This window comes from Nomascus leucogenys, chromosome 22a (genome assembly GCF_006542625.1).
Source record: "Nomascus leucogenys isolate Asia chromosome 22a, Asia_NLE_v1, whole genome shotgun sequence".
NCBI classification, from domain to species: domain Eukaryota; kingdom Metazoa; phylum Chordata; class Mammalia; order Primates; family Hylobatidae; genus Nomascus; species Nomascus leucogenys.
The window spans coordinates 119,364,998-119,384,375 of NC_044402.1; the positions used below are offsets into that span (position 1 = coordinate 119,364,998).

At 46.1% G+C, this 19,378-nt stretch overlaps 1 protein-coding gene across 2 annotated transcripts in view; it reads left to right on the top strand.

The window, feature by feature from the left end:
- The window catches only part of STK36 (serine/threonine kinase 36), a 31,176-nt gene that overhangs the window by 9,611 nt on the left and 2,187 nt on the right, over nt 1-19,378 (top strand). Inside the window, exons 11-26 of one of the 2 annotated variants that reach the window (XM_030804248.1) lie at nt 3,584-3,727; nt 7,583-7,762; nt 8,747-8,844; nt 9,334-9,439; nt 11,026-11,176; nt 11,466-11,593; nt 12,123-12,227; nt 12,608-12,706; nt 12,793-12,881; nt 13,162-13,225; nt 13,423-13,533; nt 15,406-15,480; nt 15,918-16,092; nt 16,342-16,489; nt 16,733-16,880; nt 17,472-18,218. In XM_030804248.1, the coding sequence (XP_030660108.1) occupies nt 3,584-3,727; nt 7,583-7,762; nt 8,747-8,844; nt 9,334-9,439; nt 11,026-11,176; nt 11,466-11,593; nt 12,123-12,227; nt 12,608-12,706; nt 12,793-12,881; nt 13,162-13,225; nt 13,423-13,533; nt 15,406-15,480; nt 15,918-16,092; nt 16,342-16,489; nt 16,733-16,880; nt 17,472-18,218 (2,568 nt within the window). The remainder of the gene's footprint in view (nt 1-3,583; nt 3,728-7,582; nt 7,763-8,746; nt 8,845-9,333; nt 9,440-11,025; nt 11,177-11,465; nt 11,594-12,122; nt 12,228-12,607; nt 12,707-12,792; nt 12,882-13,161; nt 13,226-13,422; nt 13,534-15,405; nt 15,481-15,917; nt 16,093-16,341; nt 16,490-16,732; nt 16,881-17,471; nt 18,219-19,378) is intronic. The other variant, XM_030804249.1, reaches the window with a different exon arrangement.

The following is a 19,378-nucleotide window of genomic DNA, read 5'->3' on the forward strand; positions in this document are numbered from 1 at the left end:
TATATTTTTTTTGAGTTTTGCCTTTTTTTAAAAAAATAATTTCAAACTTAAAGAATAATCGTGAGAATACCACAAATAATTCCTGTGTATACCCTTGTCTTAGTCTGTTTTGTGCCGCTATAACAGAATAGCTAAGACAGGGTAATTCATAAAGAACAGAAATTTACTTCTCACAGTTCTGGAGTCTGGAAAGTTCAAGATCAAGGTGCCGGCAGATTGGGTCATAGCCTCCAGGAGGGTGCCTCGAATGCCCAGTCCTTGAGAGGTGAAGAATGCAGTGTCCTCACTTTGCAGAAGTGCAGAAGAGAATGAACCCACTCCTGCAAGGCCTTCTTATAGCATTAGTCCATTCTTGAAGGCAGAGCCCTTGTGACCTAAACACTTCTGATTAGGCGCTGCCTCCTAACACTGGTGCAATGGGGATTAAGTTTCTAACACGTGAGTTTTGGGGAGGACAGGACATTCAAACCATAGCAACACTTTCCATTTTATTTTATTTTTTTATTTATTTTGTTTTTGAGATGGAGTCTCGCTCTGTCGCCCAGGCTGGAGTGCAGTGGCGCAATCTCAGCTCACTGCAAGCTCTGCCTCCCAGGTTCACGCCATTCTTCTGCCTCAGCCTCTCCGAGTAGCTGGGACTACAGGCACCCGCCACCATGCCCGGCTAATTTTTTTGTATTTTTAGTAGAGACGGGATTTCACCGTGGTCTCGATCTCCTGACCTCGATCCACCCACCTCGGCCTCCCAAAGTGCTGGGATTACAAGCGTGAGCCACCGCGCCTGGCCAACACTTTTTATTTTTATTTTTTATTTTTTATTTTTTTGAGATGGAATTTTGCTCTTGTTGCCCAGGCTGGAGTGCAACGGCACGATCTTGGCTCACTGCCACCTCTGCCTCCTGGGTTCAAGCAATTCTCCTGCCTCAGCCTACCAAATAGCTGGAATTACAGGCATGTGCCATCACACCCAGCTAATTTTGTATTTTGAGTAGAGATGGGGTTTCACCATGTTGGCTAGGCTGGTCTCGAACTCCTGACCTTAGGTGATCTGCCTGCCTCTGCCTCCCAAAGTGCTGGGATTACAATCTGGAGCCACCACACCCAGCCTATAACAACACTTTTACCCCAAATTCATCAGTTGTAAAACTTTTGTCTCATTTGCTTTACCATTCTCTCTCTCTCTCCCCACCTATGGACATAGCATCTTTCTGAATCATTTTAGGGTAAGTTGTACACATGCCTCTTTACCCCTAAATACTTTAGTGCATATTTCCTAAAACAAGATCCTTCACCTACACTAACACAGTACAATTATGAAAGTCAGAAATTTAACATTGATATAATACTGTTATAATAGATTAACAACTAATCTATAATCCTTATTCAAATTTTGCTAATTGCTTCAGTAATGTGCTTTATGAAAATTTTTTTTCTGCTCCATGATGCAGTCCAGTATCACACCTTGCTTTATTTATTTATTTATTTATTTATTTATTGAGCAGGGTCTTACTCTGTTGCCAGGGTGGAGTGCAATGATGCGATCTCGGCTCACTGTAACCTCCGACTCCTGAGCTCAAGCAATCCTCCTGCCTCAGCCTTCTGAGTAGCTGGGACTACAGGCACCTGCCACCATGCCTGGCTAATTTTTGTATTTTTTTAGAGAGAAGCTTTCGCCATGTTGTCCAGGCTGGTCTCAAACTCCTGGACTCAAGTGATCTGCCTGCCTCAACCTCACAAAGTGCTGGGATTACAGTGAGCCACTGTGCCCAGCCCACACATTGCATTTAGTTGTTATGCCTCCTTAGTCTCCTTTAATCTGGAACAGTTCTTGTCTTTCTTTGTATTTTATGACTGATAGTTTTGAGGTACATGTCAGTTATTTTGTAGAATGTTCCTCAAATTGATTATTTCCTAATGAATAGATTCAGGTTGTATATATTTTTGGTAGGAATACTACATAAGTGATACATCCTCAGTACCACAATCTTTTTATTTATTTATTTGAGACAGTGTCTCATTCTGTCACCTGGACAACAGGGTGGAATATAGTGGTGCAATCATGGCTCACTGCAGCCTTGAATTCATGGGGTCAAGCAATTCTCCCATCTCAGCCTCCTGAGTAGCTGAGACTACAGGTGTATGGCACCATGCCCAGCTATTTTTTTTTTTTTTTTTTTTAAGACGGAGTCTTGCTCTGTCACCCGGGCTAGAGTGCAGTGGCGCGATCTCGGCTCACTGCAACCGCTGCCTCCCGGGTTCAAGTGATTCTCCTGCCTCAGCCTTCTGAGTAGCTGGGATTACAGCGCCCGTCACCACGCCCAGCTAATTTCTGTATTTTTAGTAGAGACAGGGTTTCACCATATTGTTCAGGCTGATCTTGAACTCCTGACCTTGTGAACTGCCCGCCTCAGCCTCTTGAAGTGCTGGGATTACAGGCATGAGCCACTGCACCAGGCCTGTTTTTTTTTTTTTTTTTTTTTTTAAAGAGACAGAGCCTTACTATATTGCCCAGGCTGGTCTTGAGCTCCTGGCCTCAAGCAGTCCTCCTACCTCGACCTCCCAAAGTGCTGGGATTATAGGCATGAGCTAATGTGCCCAGCCTCATGATCTTTTTTTTTTTTTTTTTTGAGACAGAGTTTCACTCTTGTTGCCCAGGCTGGAGTGCAATGGCGCGATCTCAGCTCACCGCCACCTCCGCCTCCTGGGTTCGAGCGATTATCCTGCCTCAGCCTCCCGAGTAGCTGGGATTACAGGCATCTGCCACCACACCCGGCTGATTTTTAGTAGAGATGGGTGGGGTTTCTCCATGTTGGTCAGGCTGGTCTTGAACTCCTGACCTCAGGTGATCTGCCTGCCTCGGGCTCCCAAAGTGCTGGGATTATAGGCATGAGCTACCGCGCCTGGCCTTTTTTTTTTTTTTTTTTTTTTTTTTTTTGGAGACAGAGTCTTGCTCGGTCACCCAGGCTGGAGTGCAGTGGCACCATCTTAGATCACTGCAAATTCCGTCTCCTGAGTTCAAACAATTCTCCTGTCTAAGCCTCCTGAGTAGCTGGGATTACAGGTGTGTGCCACCACACCCAGCTGATTTTTGTATTTTTATAGAGAGGGGAGGTTTCACCACATTGGCCAGGCTGGTCTTGAACTCCTGAGCTCAGGTTATCTGCCAGCCTTGGCTTCCCAAAGTGGTGGGATTACAGGCATGAGCCACGCGCCCGGCCCTCACAATCTTTTTAATAACCTCATTGTATTTTCTAATATGGATGGACCCTGGTTTATTATTCCAATAGTGACTGACTTTATAATCTTTTCCTTTTTAAAATTATTACAAACCATGCTGCAGCGGACATCTTTCTAGGTATCTTTTTATGCACACATGCCGGTGTTCTCCAAGAGACTCTTCAAGACCCCTCACAGACTGCCAGCTGTACATTTTTTAGCAGGTGACTGAAGATATACATCTGTGCTAAAGGGGTCACTGGCTCTTTGCAGTTACTTCATGGTTCCCCATGGTTTCTACTGATTGGGATCTACTACCTTAGACTTACACACTACTCCTGACCCCTTCCACTCCCCTCTGCCTCAGGAGCCAGACAGTGACAATGAGTGGCAGCACCTGCTAGAGACCACTGAGCCTGTGCCTATTCAACTGAAGGCTCCTCTCACCTTGCTGTGCAATCCTGACTTCTGCCAGCGCATCCAGAGTCAGCTGCATGAAGCTGGAGGGCAGGTAATGGGCAGAAAGACACTGTGGATGGTATCAAGACTGTTTTCACAGATGGAGCGTTGAAATACACTGACTTCAGAAGAAAGAGAAAGTTTGTCCTTTTCCAGTTCCTCAATCTATCTGCTTAGTTTGAGGAGGTTTGCCAACCTCCTTTAGTAACACAGAAAGAGCAGCCCTCAGGTTTCTTTTTCTGAAGGGAAAAATGCCTACTAGAATAGGGATCAAACTTTTTTGATGGTAAATATTTTAGGCATTGTGAGCCACCAGGCAAAAATGGAGGATATTATGTTAAGTACAGCCCTCAGGTTTCTTTTTCTGAAGGGAAAAATACCTACTAGTATAGGGATCAAACTTTTTTGATGGTAAATATTTTAGGCATTGTGAGCCACCAGGCAAAAATGGAGGATATTATGTTAAGTACTTGCATAATGAGGGAAAACACATTTTCACTAATTTTTTATTGATGAAATTAAAAATATAAATGTAACAATTAAATATACAATATTTTGTACTACAGGTACACTAGTGAGAAGAATAAGGTTATTTTGCTGGGGAGAGGAATGACATTTTGCTTAATTAACATTCAAAGTTAGTGTAAAGTTAGTGTTCCCTGCTACAAAACCTTACTTTGCTCCTCTGAAACACAGTGCTTTTCCTTCCTGGGTACTCGCTAAACTGTGTTGCTTGTATCACTTTATTCAGGTATAATTTATATATAAGATTTACACTTTTTTGATGTATGATAAATGATTTTTAGTAAATTTGCCAATTTTAAAACCGTTATCATAGTTCAGTTTTAGAACATATTCATCACCCCAATAAAATCCCTCATACCCATTTACGGTTTTTTTTTTTTGAGATGGAATCTCACTCTGTCGCCCAGGCTGGAGTGTAGTGGTGTGATCTTGGCTCACTGCAACCTCTGCCCCCCGCAGGTTTAAGCAATTCTCTGCCTCAGCCTCCGGAGTGACTGAGATTACAGGCTCGTGCCACCACGCCCGGCTAATTTTTTTGTATTTTTAGTAGAGATGGTGTTTCACCATCTTGGCCAGGCTCGTCTTGAACTCCTGATCTTGTGATCTGCCCGCCTCAGCCTCCCAAAGTGCTGGGATTACAGGCATGAACGACTGCGCCCAGCCTTTTTTTTTTTTTTTTTTTTTTTTTTTTGAGATGGGGTCTTACTCTGTCATCTAGGCTGGAGTGTAGTAGCACTATCTTGGGTCACTGCAGCCTCTGCCTCCCTGGTTCAAGGGACTGTCATGTCTCAGCATCTCAAGTAGCTGGGATTACAGGCGTGCACCACCATGCTTAGCTAATTTTTTGTATTTTTTGTAGAGATAGGGTTTTACCATGTTGCCCAGGCTGGTCTGGAACTCCTGGGCTCAAGTAATCCTCCCACCTTGGCCTCCCAAAGTGCTGGGATTATAGGTGTGACCCACTGCCCCCAGCCGCCATTTACAGTTAATCATCATTCCCCTTTTTATAGCTGGTTAGTATTTCATTATATGGATATATCACATTTTGTTTATCCACTCACCAGTTGATTAGACATTGATGTATTGGGTTGTTTCCACTTTTTGGCTTTTATGAATAATGCTGCTATGAACATTCACAAGCAAGTCTATGTATGGATAAATGTTTTTATTTCCCTTGGGTAACTACATAGGAGTAGAATTGCTGGTCATATGGTAAATTTATATTTAACATTTTAAGAAACTGCTGAACTATTTTCCAAAGTGGCTGTACCATTTTATATTCCCACCAGTATTATATGAGGGTCCTTGTTTCTTCACATCCTTGTCAACGCTTGTTATTGTCTAACTTTTTTACTATAGCCATTCTAGTAAGTGTGAAATAATATCTCATTGTTATTTTAATTTACATTCCACTAATGATGAATGTTGAACATCTTTTCATGGCTTATTCGCCATTTGTATATCTTCTTTGGTGAAATATCTCAAATCTTTTGCTCAGTTTTTAATTTGGTTGTTTGTGTTATTGAGTTGTAAGACTTCTTTGTATATTGTCAACATAAGACCTTTATCAGATGGGTGATTTGCAAATATTTTCTCCCAGTCTGTGGTTTGTCTTTTCAGTCTTTCTCATAAGAGTGTCTTTTGAAGCAAAAAATGTTGAATTTTGATTAAGTTCAGTTACTGTTTTTTCCCTTTGTGGTTCATGGTTTTGATGTTGTGTATAAGAAATCTTTTCCAGCCGGGCGCGGTGGCTCAAGCCTGTAATCCCAGCACTTTGGGAGGCCGAGGCGGGCGGATCACGAGGTCAGGAGATCGAGACCATCCTGGCTAACACGGTGAAACCCCGTCTCTACTAAAAATACAAAAAATTAGCCGGGCGTGTTAGCGGGCGCCTGTAGTCCCAGCTACTCAGGAGGCTGAGGCAGGAGAATGGCGTGAACCCAGGGGGTGGGGGTTGCGGTGAGCCGAGATCGCGCCACTGCACTCCAGCCTGGGGGACAGAGAAAGACTCCGTCTCAAAAAAAAAAAAAAAAAAAAAAAATCTTTTCCAAATGCAAGTTCTTAAAGATTTTCTCTTTTCTTAAAAGTTTTATAGTTTTAGCTCTTTAGGTTTCTGATCCATCTTGAGCTAATTTTTGTACATAATGTGAGGAAAGGATCTAAGTTGATCGTTTTTGCATGTGGATATATAATTGTCCTGGCACCATTTGTGGAAAAGAACTCTCCTTTCCTCATCGAATTGGCTTGGCACTTTGCACTTGTCTTTTGGCACTAACACGTTTTCCTCCTAGTGTTGTATCACTTGCAGTGTGGGGATAAGACTCCCTCTGGTGGAATTCCAGCTGCACTACTCATTAGCTGTGTGATCTTGGACTACTTACTTGACCTATGCAGAAGCTTCAGTTTCTTCATCTATAAAATGGCTAATTGTATTTATTTCACAGGGTTATTGTAAATATTAAATGAGCAGATGCCAACATTTAGAACAGCTAATGGCATATTATAAAATACTTGGTGTAAATGTTCTTCTTTTGAAGAATAACCATTTAAAAATACAATACTGGCCAGGCGTGGTGGCTCACGCCTGTAATCCTAGCATTTTGGGAGGCTGAGGTGGGAGGATCACTTGAGGTCAGGAGTTTGAGGCCAGCCTGGCCAACATGGTGAAATCCCGTCTCTACTAAAAATACAAAAATTAGCGAGGTGTGGTGGTGGGCACCTGTAATCCCAGCTACTTGGGAGGCTGAGGCAGGAGAATCGCTTGAACCCAGGAGGCAGAGGTTGCAGTGAGCCAAGATTGTGCCATTACACTCCAGCCTGGAGGACAAGAGTGAAACTCTGTCTTAAAAAATAAATAACAAAAATAAATAAATAAAAATGTAATACTACCCTTAGCAAGCAGGCTGTATACAAATAAATGTTAGGCTGGATTTGACCTGTGAGCCATAGATCATTATTCAACCCTGATCTAGAGTTGAATAATGTTTTGTCTTTCTGTGGTTGAATAATATTGTTTTATATGCATTGTTTTGAATTTTCAGAAGCATGTGCGGTGCACATGTTTTTTGTTTTTAAGGTGAAGGGCTGGAGAAGGGAGGGAGCAGATGGGAATGGCACTTAGTCTGACAGAGATCCTGAGGAGAGGCCCCTACCCCTTGGTCACTGGTGTTCTGTGTTAGGTAACCTGACCATCTATTGTCTTCTTCCCTGGTACAGTTCCCCTATTTCCCTGCTTTCCTTCTCTGTGTTTTAGTCTTGCAAAGAAAGGAATGCAAGCATTTAGCCTGCTTTGCCAGCTGCTTGGGGATGCTTGGTATGTGTAGTTCTCCTTCTTTTACCTCTGAAAATATCAATCGTTGCCTCTTTCCCTCATGTCACCCAGATCCTGAAAGGCATCCTGGAGGGTGCTTCCCACATCCTGCCTGCATTCCGGGTCCTAAACAGTCTTCTGTCCAGCTGCAGTGACTCTGTTGCCTTGTATTCCTTCTGCCGGGAGGCAGGGCTTCCTGGGCTGCTGCTGAGTCTACTCAGGCACAGTCAGGAGAGCAACAGCCTCCAGCAGGTAAGCACCAGGCCAGAAGCCTCTGAAGACTCACAGAGGTTCTTTTTCTTGGATTTATCTCATTCAGATTGCCATCTCTCTTTGGTCTGACTGCCTTTTATTTTCTTTCCTCCTCTTTCTAGTTAGTAGACTATTAATTGCAAACTCTAATGCCTTCTGGGGCCAGGCAGATAAGGTCAGCCATGAAGTAGGCTATGCGTGTGACTATATGAGTAGTGGGGAATCTTATGAACTAGAGTTCACATGCCTCCTCTAAATAGAGGAGAGGCATCCTTTCCTCAGCCTCCAGCCCATTGTTGCCACAGGGAAATATGGGCCTGAGAAAACTAGCCAGATCTTCTAGTTTTCTAAGAAAAGGTAGAAACCCAAATTTTTATGTGTAATTTTTAAATATTTAGAGCGCTGTGCTTTGAAATGTTAGATCCTAGGCTTCATTGACCTGATCTTACAGAGCAGAGTACTAAAATTCAGAGATAACTCATACACAGTCACTAATCTGTAAATGGTCACAGAGATAACAAGTGGAAGAGCTGGGATAGAGACTCAATGTGTTTGGGGCCAAACCTCTACTTCCCCCTGCTGTGTCCTTCTGTAGCTGGGCTGAGAGGATGGGGAATGTTTCAGAGTCAGTGTAAATGCCTAATAGGGCCTAGGCTGAGGCAGCTGGAAAGCTGCACTTTGTTGATGAGTATTAATCTTGGGTGATTTTAAGGAATTTAGAGAAAAAGATTTTTGAAAAATAGAACCTCCTATACTCCAAAATGCTATTCAGGCCAAACAAGACACATTTAATCCAGGCTGTTTACAGCCCATTGGCAGATTCTCTGTTACCCCCTAGAACTCTCTCTTTGCCCATACTTCTCTTCTGTCCCTTTCTGTTTGATCAACTTGACTGGGTCTCTATACACCCTTTCTGCTGTTTTTTTCTATTCTTTGTTTCCATCCTTCACATTGCCCTTACTCTCTTCTCCTTTTCCTGGGCAGCAATCTTGGTATGGGACCTTCTTACAGGACCTAATGGCTGTGATTCAGGCCTACTTTGCCTGTACCTTCAATCTGGAGAGGAGCCAGACAAGTGACAGGTAGGATAAGAGGTGCTTTTGCATTGTTGGCAAGTTTGGCTTCTGTTTCTACCCCATGGGCCCTTCCCATTTAGGAACAGGCCAAGTATGAAGAAGCTGTGATTTGTTACAGGTTTAGGAATCAGCTGAGCGGCCACTCATAGTCCTTTTAAGGACCCTAAGACAGCTTCAACTTGGCCTCAAGACTTACAGTTTCTAAGAGTCAGCAGTCACCATGGTCCTAAAATGGAAAGGTCAAGATGTGAATAACCTATTCCAGGAAGCCAAGTGGATTAAAGAAAGAAAGAAAAAAAATATGTGAATAACCTAGAGAAAATGGCAAAGAAGGGGCTTGGAGGGTGTATGTGTGTGTGTGGCAAGGGAGAAGGGAGGAACATTCTGATGTGTCCCTTTGCAGAGATTCTCGTACCTGCCCAGGACTGACCCATTCACCACATCCAGGCTTTTAGTAGAGAGATAAGAAATCATGGGCTCATTTTCCACCCCCAGCCTACAGGTGTTTCAGGAGGCTGCCAACCTCTTTCTGGACCTGTTGGGGAAACTGCTGGCCCAACCAGATGACTCTGAGCAGACTTTGCGGAGGGACAGCCTCATGGTAATCTGCTCCCACTTCCAGATTTCTGTGTCTCCTATCATTCTCCATGTTTCTCCCATCCCCTTTCTTATGACTATGTAGGGTCAGATCAAGTTAATACGACAAACATTTGTTAAATTCCCACCATGACATATGCCACGTGAGTAAGAAAAAGTGCCTGCCTTCAAGGGACTAGGGATAATTTAACAGGGGAGAGGTAAAGGGATTAAGGACAACAGTGAAAAGTACATTAGAACTTTGCATATAATACAAGAGCACTGCTGTATTTTATGAAGGAGATGCAGTTAACCACTGAAGAAGTTTTAGTTAACACTATTTGGAGCATCATAGAAGAAATTTTGAAGAAGGAAATCATCTCTGCTAGCATTTGAAGAATACATCGCAATTTGCCACGTAAATGAGGCACAAAGTAGAAATTCTATACAGGAAGAGTAACATATATAAAGGCCCAGAGGCTTTAAGCAGTTTGGCATATTTCAGGGGACCACAAATAGAACTACTTCTTCTTGAAAAGACTTGCAGATCATCTAGTATTGTCTAACCTCGTTTGTCCTGAGGATTAGTAAACTATGCAGTTCTTTTCCCTAGATCCTGGAGGTAAGGGACAGGAGAATGGAGGATTGAATGAGAAAATAGCTGTGTTCTGACTAACCTCAGAGGAGATAGAGAGGAACATATATTTGTAAGGAAGTAAATAATTGCCTGGTCATTGTTAAAACTGGTAATTGGGAACATAGATCTGGACTACTTCCTGCGCTAGCATTCACTCAAACTTTACTGGTCTGAGATCCTGTTTTAATATCCCTCACCCTTTCAAGTCAGAAAGCTTTTACTGTCTCACCTAAATTTTGGCCAGCAGTGACTCATGTTATTGGCCAGCACTTCTCATGTCATATGCTATGAATAGAATGGGAAGTTTGGAATAATTACCTCTTGAAATTCTGAATCAGTAGGACTGAGTTGGGAGGGACCCAGGAATCCCTAGGATTTCTTCTTTTCTTTTTCTTTTTTTTTTTTGAGACAGGGTCTGTCTCTGTCACCCAGGCTAGAGTACAATGGCATGATCTTGACTCATTGCAACCTCCACCCTCCAGGCTCAAGCAATCCTCCCACCTCGGCCTCCTGAGTAGCTGACACTGTGGGTGTACACCACCAGACCTGGCTATTTTTTTTTGTATTTTTAGTAGAGACAGGGTTTTGCCATGTTGCCCAGGTTGGTCTCAAACTTCTGAGCTCAAGTGATCCACCTGCCTTGGCCTCCCAATCCCCTGTTGGGATTACAGGCATGAGCCATTGCACCTGACCCCTAGGAATTCTTATACTCATGGTCTATAAAAAACACTTTGAGAAACATCATCTAGGGAGCAGATGATCAGAGAATAGAAGGATTGACACCTAAAATTATTGTCCTTGAAGCATGAATGAAAGCAGTTCTAATGCATTTTTGGTGTGAAGAATGCTTAAAATTAGACACGTGTTTGCTTTGGTTTTTGTCCTCTTTCCTCAGATCCTCAGGGTTTCTTGTTTTTTACACTAAGCCCAGTCTTCTGATGCCCTGATGCTACCTCTGCACTTGTCTCCTTTAGTGCTTTACTGTCCTGTGTGAAGCCATGGATGGGAACAGCCGGGCCATCTCCAAAGCCTTTTACTCCAGCTTGCTGACAACACAGCAGGTTGTCTTGGATGGGCTCCTTCACGGCTTGACAGTTCCACAGCTCCCTGTCCACACTTCCCCAGGTAACCAGAGTGGAGAAGGGAGGTTCTCTTGACTTACTTGTTGCATAGGTCAGGCTCTGCTCCTTCTATTGCCATCACCTAGATAGCACCTGGCATTTAGTTGGTGCTCAATAAATAACTGTGAACTGAGAGGATGAATGGGGATCTGAGGGAAACAAACAGACCTCATCCTGCATTCTTCCCACTCCCTTAGGTTCCCTACTCCTGCTGCCATGTCGGTGAGTACTGGTGCTATTGTCTAGGGCAAGAGCCTCAGGCCTTTGGAGTTACTCTTTGCTTTTCTCCATAGGAGCCCCACAAGTGAGCCAGCCACTGCGAGAGCAGAGTGAGGATATACCTGGAGCCATTTCCTCTGCCCTGGCAGCCATATGCACTGCTCCTGTGGGACTGCCTGACTGCTGGGACGCCAAGGAGCAGGTCCGAGCTACAATTGCTTGTTCCTCTCATCCTACTGCCAGAGGAGTTGAGGAGGCTAGCCCCAGTTTTTCAGAAAGGCAGAAAAACAAGCTTTTAAGCCCCTCCTTTAGTACTTCCAGAAACAGATGCTCCCACCCTGGGCCATTTGTAGAACATGATATAGCCAGAATCCCAGAGCCCATGGCCAGTTGGTGAGGGAGAGAGCACAGTGATAAACTGCCCAGGTGGTGGGGCAGCTGATCTGAAACCTCCAGTGATGCTTCCTCAAGGGCTGAGAATTCAGCTTTCCTGATCTCTGTTGGTCAGTAATCCTTTCCTCTGTTCCTGGCTACACTGGGGCCAAACTAGGCCATGACTTTTGGTTCTCTATTGGTGATGAAGACTGAGAATAGAACGGGGTCTGAGGTTTCTGGTGAATGTGGGAAGAGTGACTAGGAAGAGACTGAGAGTCCTGATCATTTTGGACATATGTGAGGAATAGGGTTGTAATAATGTGGATAGGATTGAGCCTTCAGGTATGTCTCTATAGATCTGTTGGCATTTGGCAAATCAGCTAACTGAAGACAGCAGCCAGCTCAGGCCATCCCTCATCTCTGGCCTGCAGCATCCCATCCTGTGCCTGCACCTTCTCAAGGTAATTCTCTTAACTCCTGGCATCACAGCTTTATTTTTAACTCCCAGTACAGACAGGGAGAGAAACAGAGACAGACCAAGAGAGGAGGACTAAAAGAGAGAGAGACTGAGAGAGACCAATTGAGACACCCCCTTGGAAGACTCCTTTCTGCTTTTAAATCTGTTCAACTGAGAGGACCCCACTGTTAGCCAGTCCTCAGCGGAACCGAGAAGGGTTCCTGTCTCACTATCTCACAGCAAGAGGCAGAAGGGGGTTCTCTCACACTCCCAAGTGTGGGTACCAGATCTTTTGAGGGGCTGGCCAGTGTTTCAGCTGAGCCTTCAATCTTGGAGCCCGGGGCCTGCTCTGCCTCACTGCCAGACTCCTTCCCTCTCCCTCAGGTTCTGTACTCCTGCTGCCTTGTCAGTGAGCGCCTGTGCCATCTTCTAGGGCAGGAGCCCCTGGCCTTGGAATCCCTGTTTATGTTGGTTCAGGGCGAGGTAAGCCGGCAGCACAGGTGGGCTTCCCCTGGTGGCCCCACTGTCTCAGCCAGAGGTTGTTCTGATATCTTAGGTTTCCTTTGTAGGTAAAAGTAGTAGATTGGGAAGAGTCTACTGAAGTGACACTCTACTTCCTCTCCCTTCTCGTCTTTCGGCTCCAAAACCTGCCTTGTGGGTAAGTCATAAAGTAGGGTGTCTCCACAGAAGTCTTCTAGCCACATAGCTAACCCTCACAAAGAGTATGGGGAATGGTACCCTACAGCGTATCCTTAGGAGGAATTGGGATAGAGAGTGTGAAGCTTTCTCTACAAAGAACAGACCTAGACTCCCATCAACCTTGTGCCTTGGAGGTAGACATGCAGCCTAGGTGAAGAACGCCATTCAAGGGAGAGGGGAGGCTGCTTTCCAACCTCATTTAATACAGCTGCATCCCTTGATGTATCTCTTTATTCTAGAATGGAGAAGCTAGGCAGTGACGTTGCTACTCTCTTTACCCATTCGCACGTCGTCTCTCTTGTGGTAAGTTTTTAACCTTCACCCTCCTCCCCTTTTCACCCTAGCATCTACCCCTTGTGGAAGTGGGGGAGTCACTGTCCAATTTGCATATGTTTCTGGAGGCATTCTTTTGGACCAGTACAGAGACATAAATCCTCTCTGCCTGTCCTGAATGCCATTTAGATTTGGACATTCTTTCTCCTCTTTTACCTCTCCCACAGAGTGCAGCAGCCTGTCTATTGGGACAGCTTGGTCAGCAAGGGGTGACCTTTGACCTCCAGCCCATGGAATGGATGGCTGCAGCCACACATGCCTTGTCTGCCCCTGCAGAGGTGAGGCACCCCAGGGAGGGCACAGACATGTTTTCTCTGAGTCAGACACTAGGACTGCATTCAAGGCGAAAAGACTGAAATGCCAGCAAGCCTGGAGTAAACTGAGGAATGGAAAAGGAATCAAGGAGCCCTTCCTTTTCTAGATTTGTCGCCGGATAATAGGCCCCTCTGAGCCCAGATTGATCTGGACTTTAGATTTCTTTTTAATATGCAGGGCTTCTAGAGAGTGAGAGAGGGAAGGGAAGAGGAAGGGTGACTAACCTGAGTTTTCTGAGTAGTGTGTGAACCCTGCCTGCTTCGTTCTCCTCCTCCAGAAGCTCATGCTCTTGGCAGAGTCCTTCCTAATGCATAATTTCTTCACCTCTGACTGCAGCCTCCACTCTGCTTTTCCCACTTGTTCTTCTTAACAGATGGAAAAGGTGGCTGACAGCCTGTGAATTCTTCAGGAACTCAGTCCATTATGTAGCCTTCTTTCTGCTTTCTCCTTTCCCAGGACTTTTCTTCCTTTCATTTTTAGACCTTTGGAACTCATCTTTCTTTCATTTTGTAAAAAGAAGGATAGACTTTATAATCAAATTATTGTCATCCCTTTTTTTTTTTGAGATGGAGTTTCGCTCTTGTTGTCCAGGCTGGAGTGCAATGGCATGATCTCAGCTCACCGCAACCTCTGCCTCCTGGGTTCAAGCGATTCTCCTGCCTCAGCCTCGCGAGTAGCTGGGATTACAGGCATGTACCACCATGCCTAGCTAATTTTTGTATTTTTAGTAGGGATGGGGTTTTCCATGTTGGTCAGGCTGGTCTCGAACTCCTGACTTCATGTGTGATCCGCCCGCCTCGGCCTCTCAAAGTGCTGGGATTATAGGTGTGAGCCACCATGTCCAGCCTTTTTTTTTTTTTTTTTTTTTTTGAGACGGAGTCTTATTCTGTCGCCCAGGCTGGAGTGTATTGGCGCGATCTTGGCTCACTGCAACCTCCGCCTCCCAGGTTCAAGTGATTCTCCTGCCTCAGCCTCCCAAGTAGTTGGGATTACAGGTATACACCACCATGCCTGGCTAATTTTTTTGTGTGTTTTTAGTAGAGATGGGGTTTCACCATGTTGGCCAGGCTGGTCTTGAATTCCTGACCTCAAGTGATCCACCCACCTCAGCCTCCTAAAGTGCTGGGATTACAGGCATGAGCCACTGTGCCTGGCCTGTCATCTTTATATATGTAGAATTTTTTTTTTTTTGAGATGGAGTCTCACTCTGTCGCTAGGCTGGAGTGCAGTGGCGTGATCTCGGCTCACTGCAACCTCCGCCTCCCGGGTTCAAGTGATTCTCCTGCCTCAGCCTCCTGAGTAGCTGGGACAACAGGTGCACACCTCCATGCCCAGCTAATTTTTGTATTTTTAGTAGAGACGGGGTTTCACCATGTTGGCCAGGCTGGTCTTGAACTCCTGACTTCGTGATCCCCTGGCCTCAGCCTCCCAGAGTGCTGGGATTACAGGCGTGAGCTACCATGGTGGCTGAATTCTTTATAATTTATAAAACATTGTCACATGTTATCCCACAACACACTTGAAATATAGACACACCAATGTAATAATACTCATCTGCTTTTTCTAGACTAAGTTAACCTTCAGAGAGGTTGTATCACTAGTGATAGCACTAACACTCATCCAGAAGTCTAAGTCAGAACTTTGGGAGTCATCAGTGACTGTTCTCTCTTCCCCATTATTCCCCCACCCAAATGGTTCCCCTAGGCCCCATATATTCTACCTTCCGGTTGACTCTCAAATCTGTTCCCTCCATGGCACCATCACTGACCTGCCTTGGTTTAACGGCCACCCCATTCCTCTTAGGCACCTGCATTCTTCTTGTTTCTCTCCGACAGGTTCGGTTGACTCCACCAGGTAGTTGTGGATTCTATGATGGCCTCCTTATCCTTCTGTTGCAGCTCCTCACTGAGGTACAGATGTATCTTGGGATGGATGGGAAGTAAAGAGAGAGGAACTGGGCATTTTGGGGAGCCTCTGGACCAGAGGAATGAAGAAGGAACCCACAGCCTCCCCTGTCAAGCTACTGTGCCTGTGATAGCCTTGGAACTTCCCCGCCTGCCCTCAGTACTGACCCTTCGAAGGAAACCATTCGCTGCATCCCCTGGGATCCAGTGGGGGATAAAATGAATTCCCTGGGTTTTAGCAGACATACACATGAGTTGTGAGGTCAGAGGGTTAAGATTTGATAAGAAAATGAAATAAGAAGACAGGGAAATACTATGTGGGAAAGCAGAAGGAATTATTTCTGGGACTTCCTTTCCTTGTAAGTCAGGGACAGGAATGAATAAAAGCATTTGGACTCCTGACTTCTGTCTTTACCCCCACCCTCTTTCACTTTTATCTCTAGCAGGAGAAGGCTAGCCTAATCAGGGATGTGGCCAGTTCAGAAATGTGGACCGTTTTGTGGCACCGCTTCTCCGTGGTCCTGAGGCTCCCCGAGGAAGCATCTGCACAGGAAGGGGAGCTTTCGCTATCCAGTCCACCAAGCCCTGAGCCAGACTGGACACTGATTTCTCCCCAGGGTATCTTTCTATCAGTATCCTTTTTGGGAGTGCATTGATCTCTCTTCAAAAGGAGGCAGCCCAGAACTGGGTTAACCCACAGAGGTTTCTTTTTTTTGCTTTTGCCTGGGGACAGGAAGCAGTGTCTGCACTAGAGCTGCTCTAAGATGGGGAAGGGACTGAATAGGTGTAGCCCTGGGAGCTGTGGGGAAGCAGGGGTATCTGGGCCTCTTGCCTGTTCCATTGGGTCTCCATTTTTGGTGTTACCAGGCATGGCAGCCCTGCTGAGCCTGGCCATGGCCACCTTTACCCGGGAGCCCCAGTTATGCCTGAGCTGCCTGTCCCAGCATGGAAGTATCCTCATGTCCATCCTGAAGCATCTGCTTTGCCCCAGCTTCCTGAATCAACTGCGCCAGGCGTGAGTTTGAGCTAGAAGACAGCCACAGAGTCAGCAATGGGGAGGGAGAGAGAAGAAGGCAGGAAAGAAGTTACTGACAGATTGAGCTATAAAGCAAGAAAGATGAGATCAGGTTTAGGCTGGAAACCTAAGTAGTGGCTGAGATTGTAGAAGGGGAGCTGGGCAAAGGAATTGGAGGAGGGAGGGAGGAATGATAAAGGTTAAGTGAACAAGACCAAGTCTCTTTGACATTCCTCTCCTTAGGCCTCATGGGTCTGAGTTTCTCCCTGTCGTGGTGCTCTCTGTCTGCCAGCTCCTTTGCTTCCCCTTTGCGCTGGACATGGATGCTGACCTCCTTATAGGTGTCTTGGCCGACCTCAGGGACTCAGAAGTTGCAGCCCATCTGCTGCAGGTACTTGGGCAGCTAGTATGAAGGTGGGAGAGGAAGATAGCCAACCTTGTATCCTCTAATTTACTTCCCAGCAGCTCCAGGGCTCTTCTAGGCTCCTGTAAGCATGGAACAGCTGGCTTGACTCAGAAGTTGGCGTGGAGACAGTACTCAGGCCTGAGCAGAGGCATGTGGTGGGAGCTGGGTTGGTGCCTCCTCCTCTCCATCAGTCCGTCACCTGGTTCTGTTGGTGCTCATTGGAGAGAACATCCTAGTCTAGGCACTGAAGACTCAGCTCCTTGGCCAGGAATCATGTTTCTGGCAATTCTTGGCATTGCACAGTGGGTCTTTGTTTTTTTGTTGTTTCTTTTTGTTTTTTCACAGTGGGTCTTTGAAGGCAGAGACCGAGCCCTTGCAAAGTAAGGAATGATCTTGGAAAGAACCTGCTCTCTCAGGCTCCACGTCATGTCTCATGTGGAGTGCTGTGGGGCAGGACTTCTAGCTCTCTGGCATTTCTCACCATAGCTTGGCTTTTCTCTCTCCCAGGTTTTGGGCTTCTTTCTAGCTGCATATACTCTCCCTCTCCCTGAATCCTTTTACCTCCTGTTCTCTCAGGTCTGCTGCTACCATCTTCCGTTGACGCAAGTGGAGCTGCCCATCAGCCTCCTCACACGCCTGGCCCTCATGGATCCCACCTCTCTCAACGAGTTTGTGAACACAGTGGCTGCCTCCCCTAGAACCATCGTCTCGTTTCTCTCAGTTGCCCTCCTGAGTGACCAGCCACTGCTGACCTCCGACCTTCTTTCTCTGCTGGCCCATACCGCCAGGGTCCTGTCTCCCAGCCGCTTGTCCTTTATCCAAGAGCTTCTGGCTGGCTCTGATGAATCCTATCGGCCCCTGCGCAGCCTCCTGGACCACCCAGAGAATTCTGTGCGGGCACACACTTATAGGCTCCTGGGACACTTGCTGCAACACAGCATGGCCCTGCGTGGGGCACTGCAGAGCCAGTCTGGACTGCTCAGCCTTCTGCTGCTTGGGCTTGGAGACAAGGATCCTGTAGTGCGGAGCAGCGCCAGCTTTGCTGTGGGCAATGCAGCCTACCAGGCTGGTCCTCTGGGACCTGCCCTGGCAGCTGCAGTGCCCAGTATGACCCAGCTGCTTGAAGATCCTCAGGCTGGTATCCGGCGCAATGTTGCATCAGCTCTGGGCAACTTGGGACCTGAAGGTTTGGGAGAGGAGCTGTTACAGTGCCAAGTACCCCAGCGGCTCCTAGAGATGGCATGTGGAGACCCCCAGCCAAATGTGAAGGAGGCCGCCCTCATTGCCCTCCGGAGCCTGCAACAGGAGCCTGGCATCCATCAGGTATACCCTACAGCACTTATGGACCATGATGATCAGGGCCCCTATAGTTGACAACATTTCTGAGATTATCTGTAAAGAATTGGAATCGGGACATGGAGAAACTTACGCCGTATTTCTCCCAGGGACAGTGTCTTGGAGTGAGTTTTCTAGTTACCATCTCCTGCCTTGGAGAAGGGAAGGGAGCTAGAAGAGGGCTCCAGTGGGCCGGGAAATGTCTGAGATCTCAAGAACCACAGTTGATCTCTTCTAGGGGCTGTGCATGAGGGAGATGAGAGAAGACTAAGAGATGTTGAGATAGAGTAGTTTTACTCTGTGTGCCATGAGGTGCTGACTATTTTTTTTTAGACTTACCATGAGAAAAGCACGATGCTAAGCATTTTACCTTTATTATCTGGTTTAAACTATTATTATCCTAATTTTGCAGATGAGGAAACTGAGGCACAAATAATTTAATAACTTGTCCAAGTTACAAGGACAGTGTGTAGGATTGGGCTTTTGAACTCAGAAGTCTGAGTCCAGAGCCCATACTCTTAACCACTACTTTATCCTGCCTCTTCTGCACAATTTTCTTTTTTCTTCTTCTTTTTTTTTTTTCGAGACAGAGTTTCACTCTTATTGCCCAGGCTGGAGTGCAGTGGCGCGATCTCAGCTCACCGCAACTTCTGCCTCCCAGGTTCAAGCAGTTCTCCTGCCTTAGCCTCCCGAGTAGCTGGATTACAGGCATGTGCCACCATGCCTGGCTAATTTTGTATTTTTAGTAGAGATAGGGTTTCTCCATGTTGGTCAGGCTGGTCTCGAACTCCCAACCTCAGGTGATCCACCTGCCTGGGCCTCCCAGAGTGCTGGGATTACAGGCGTGAGCCACTTTTTTTTGAGACTGAATATCACTCTGTCGCCCAGGCCAGAATGCAGTGGTGCAATCTCAGCTCACTGTAACCTCTGCCTCCGGGTTCAGGCAATTCTTGTGCCTCAGCCTCCTGAGTAGCTGGGACTATAGGTGCCTGTCACCATGCCCGGCTAATCTTTGTATATTTATTATTAATTTATTTATTTACTTATTTATTTTTAAGATGGAGTCTTGCTCTGTTGCCCAGGCTGGAGTACAATGGCACGATGTTGGCTCACTGCAACCTCCGCCTCCCAGGTTCAAGCGATTCTCC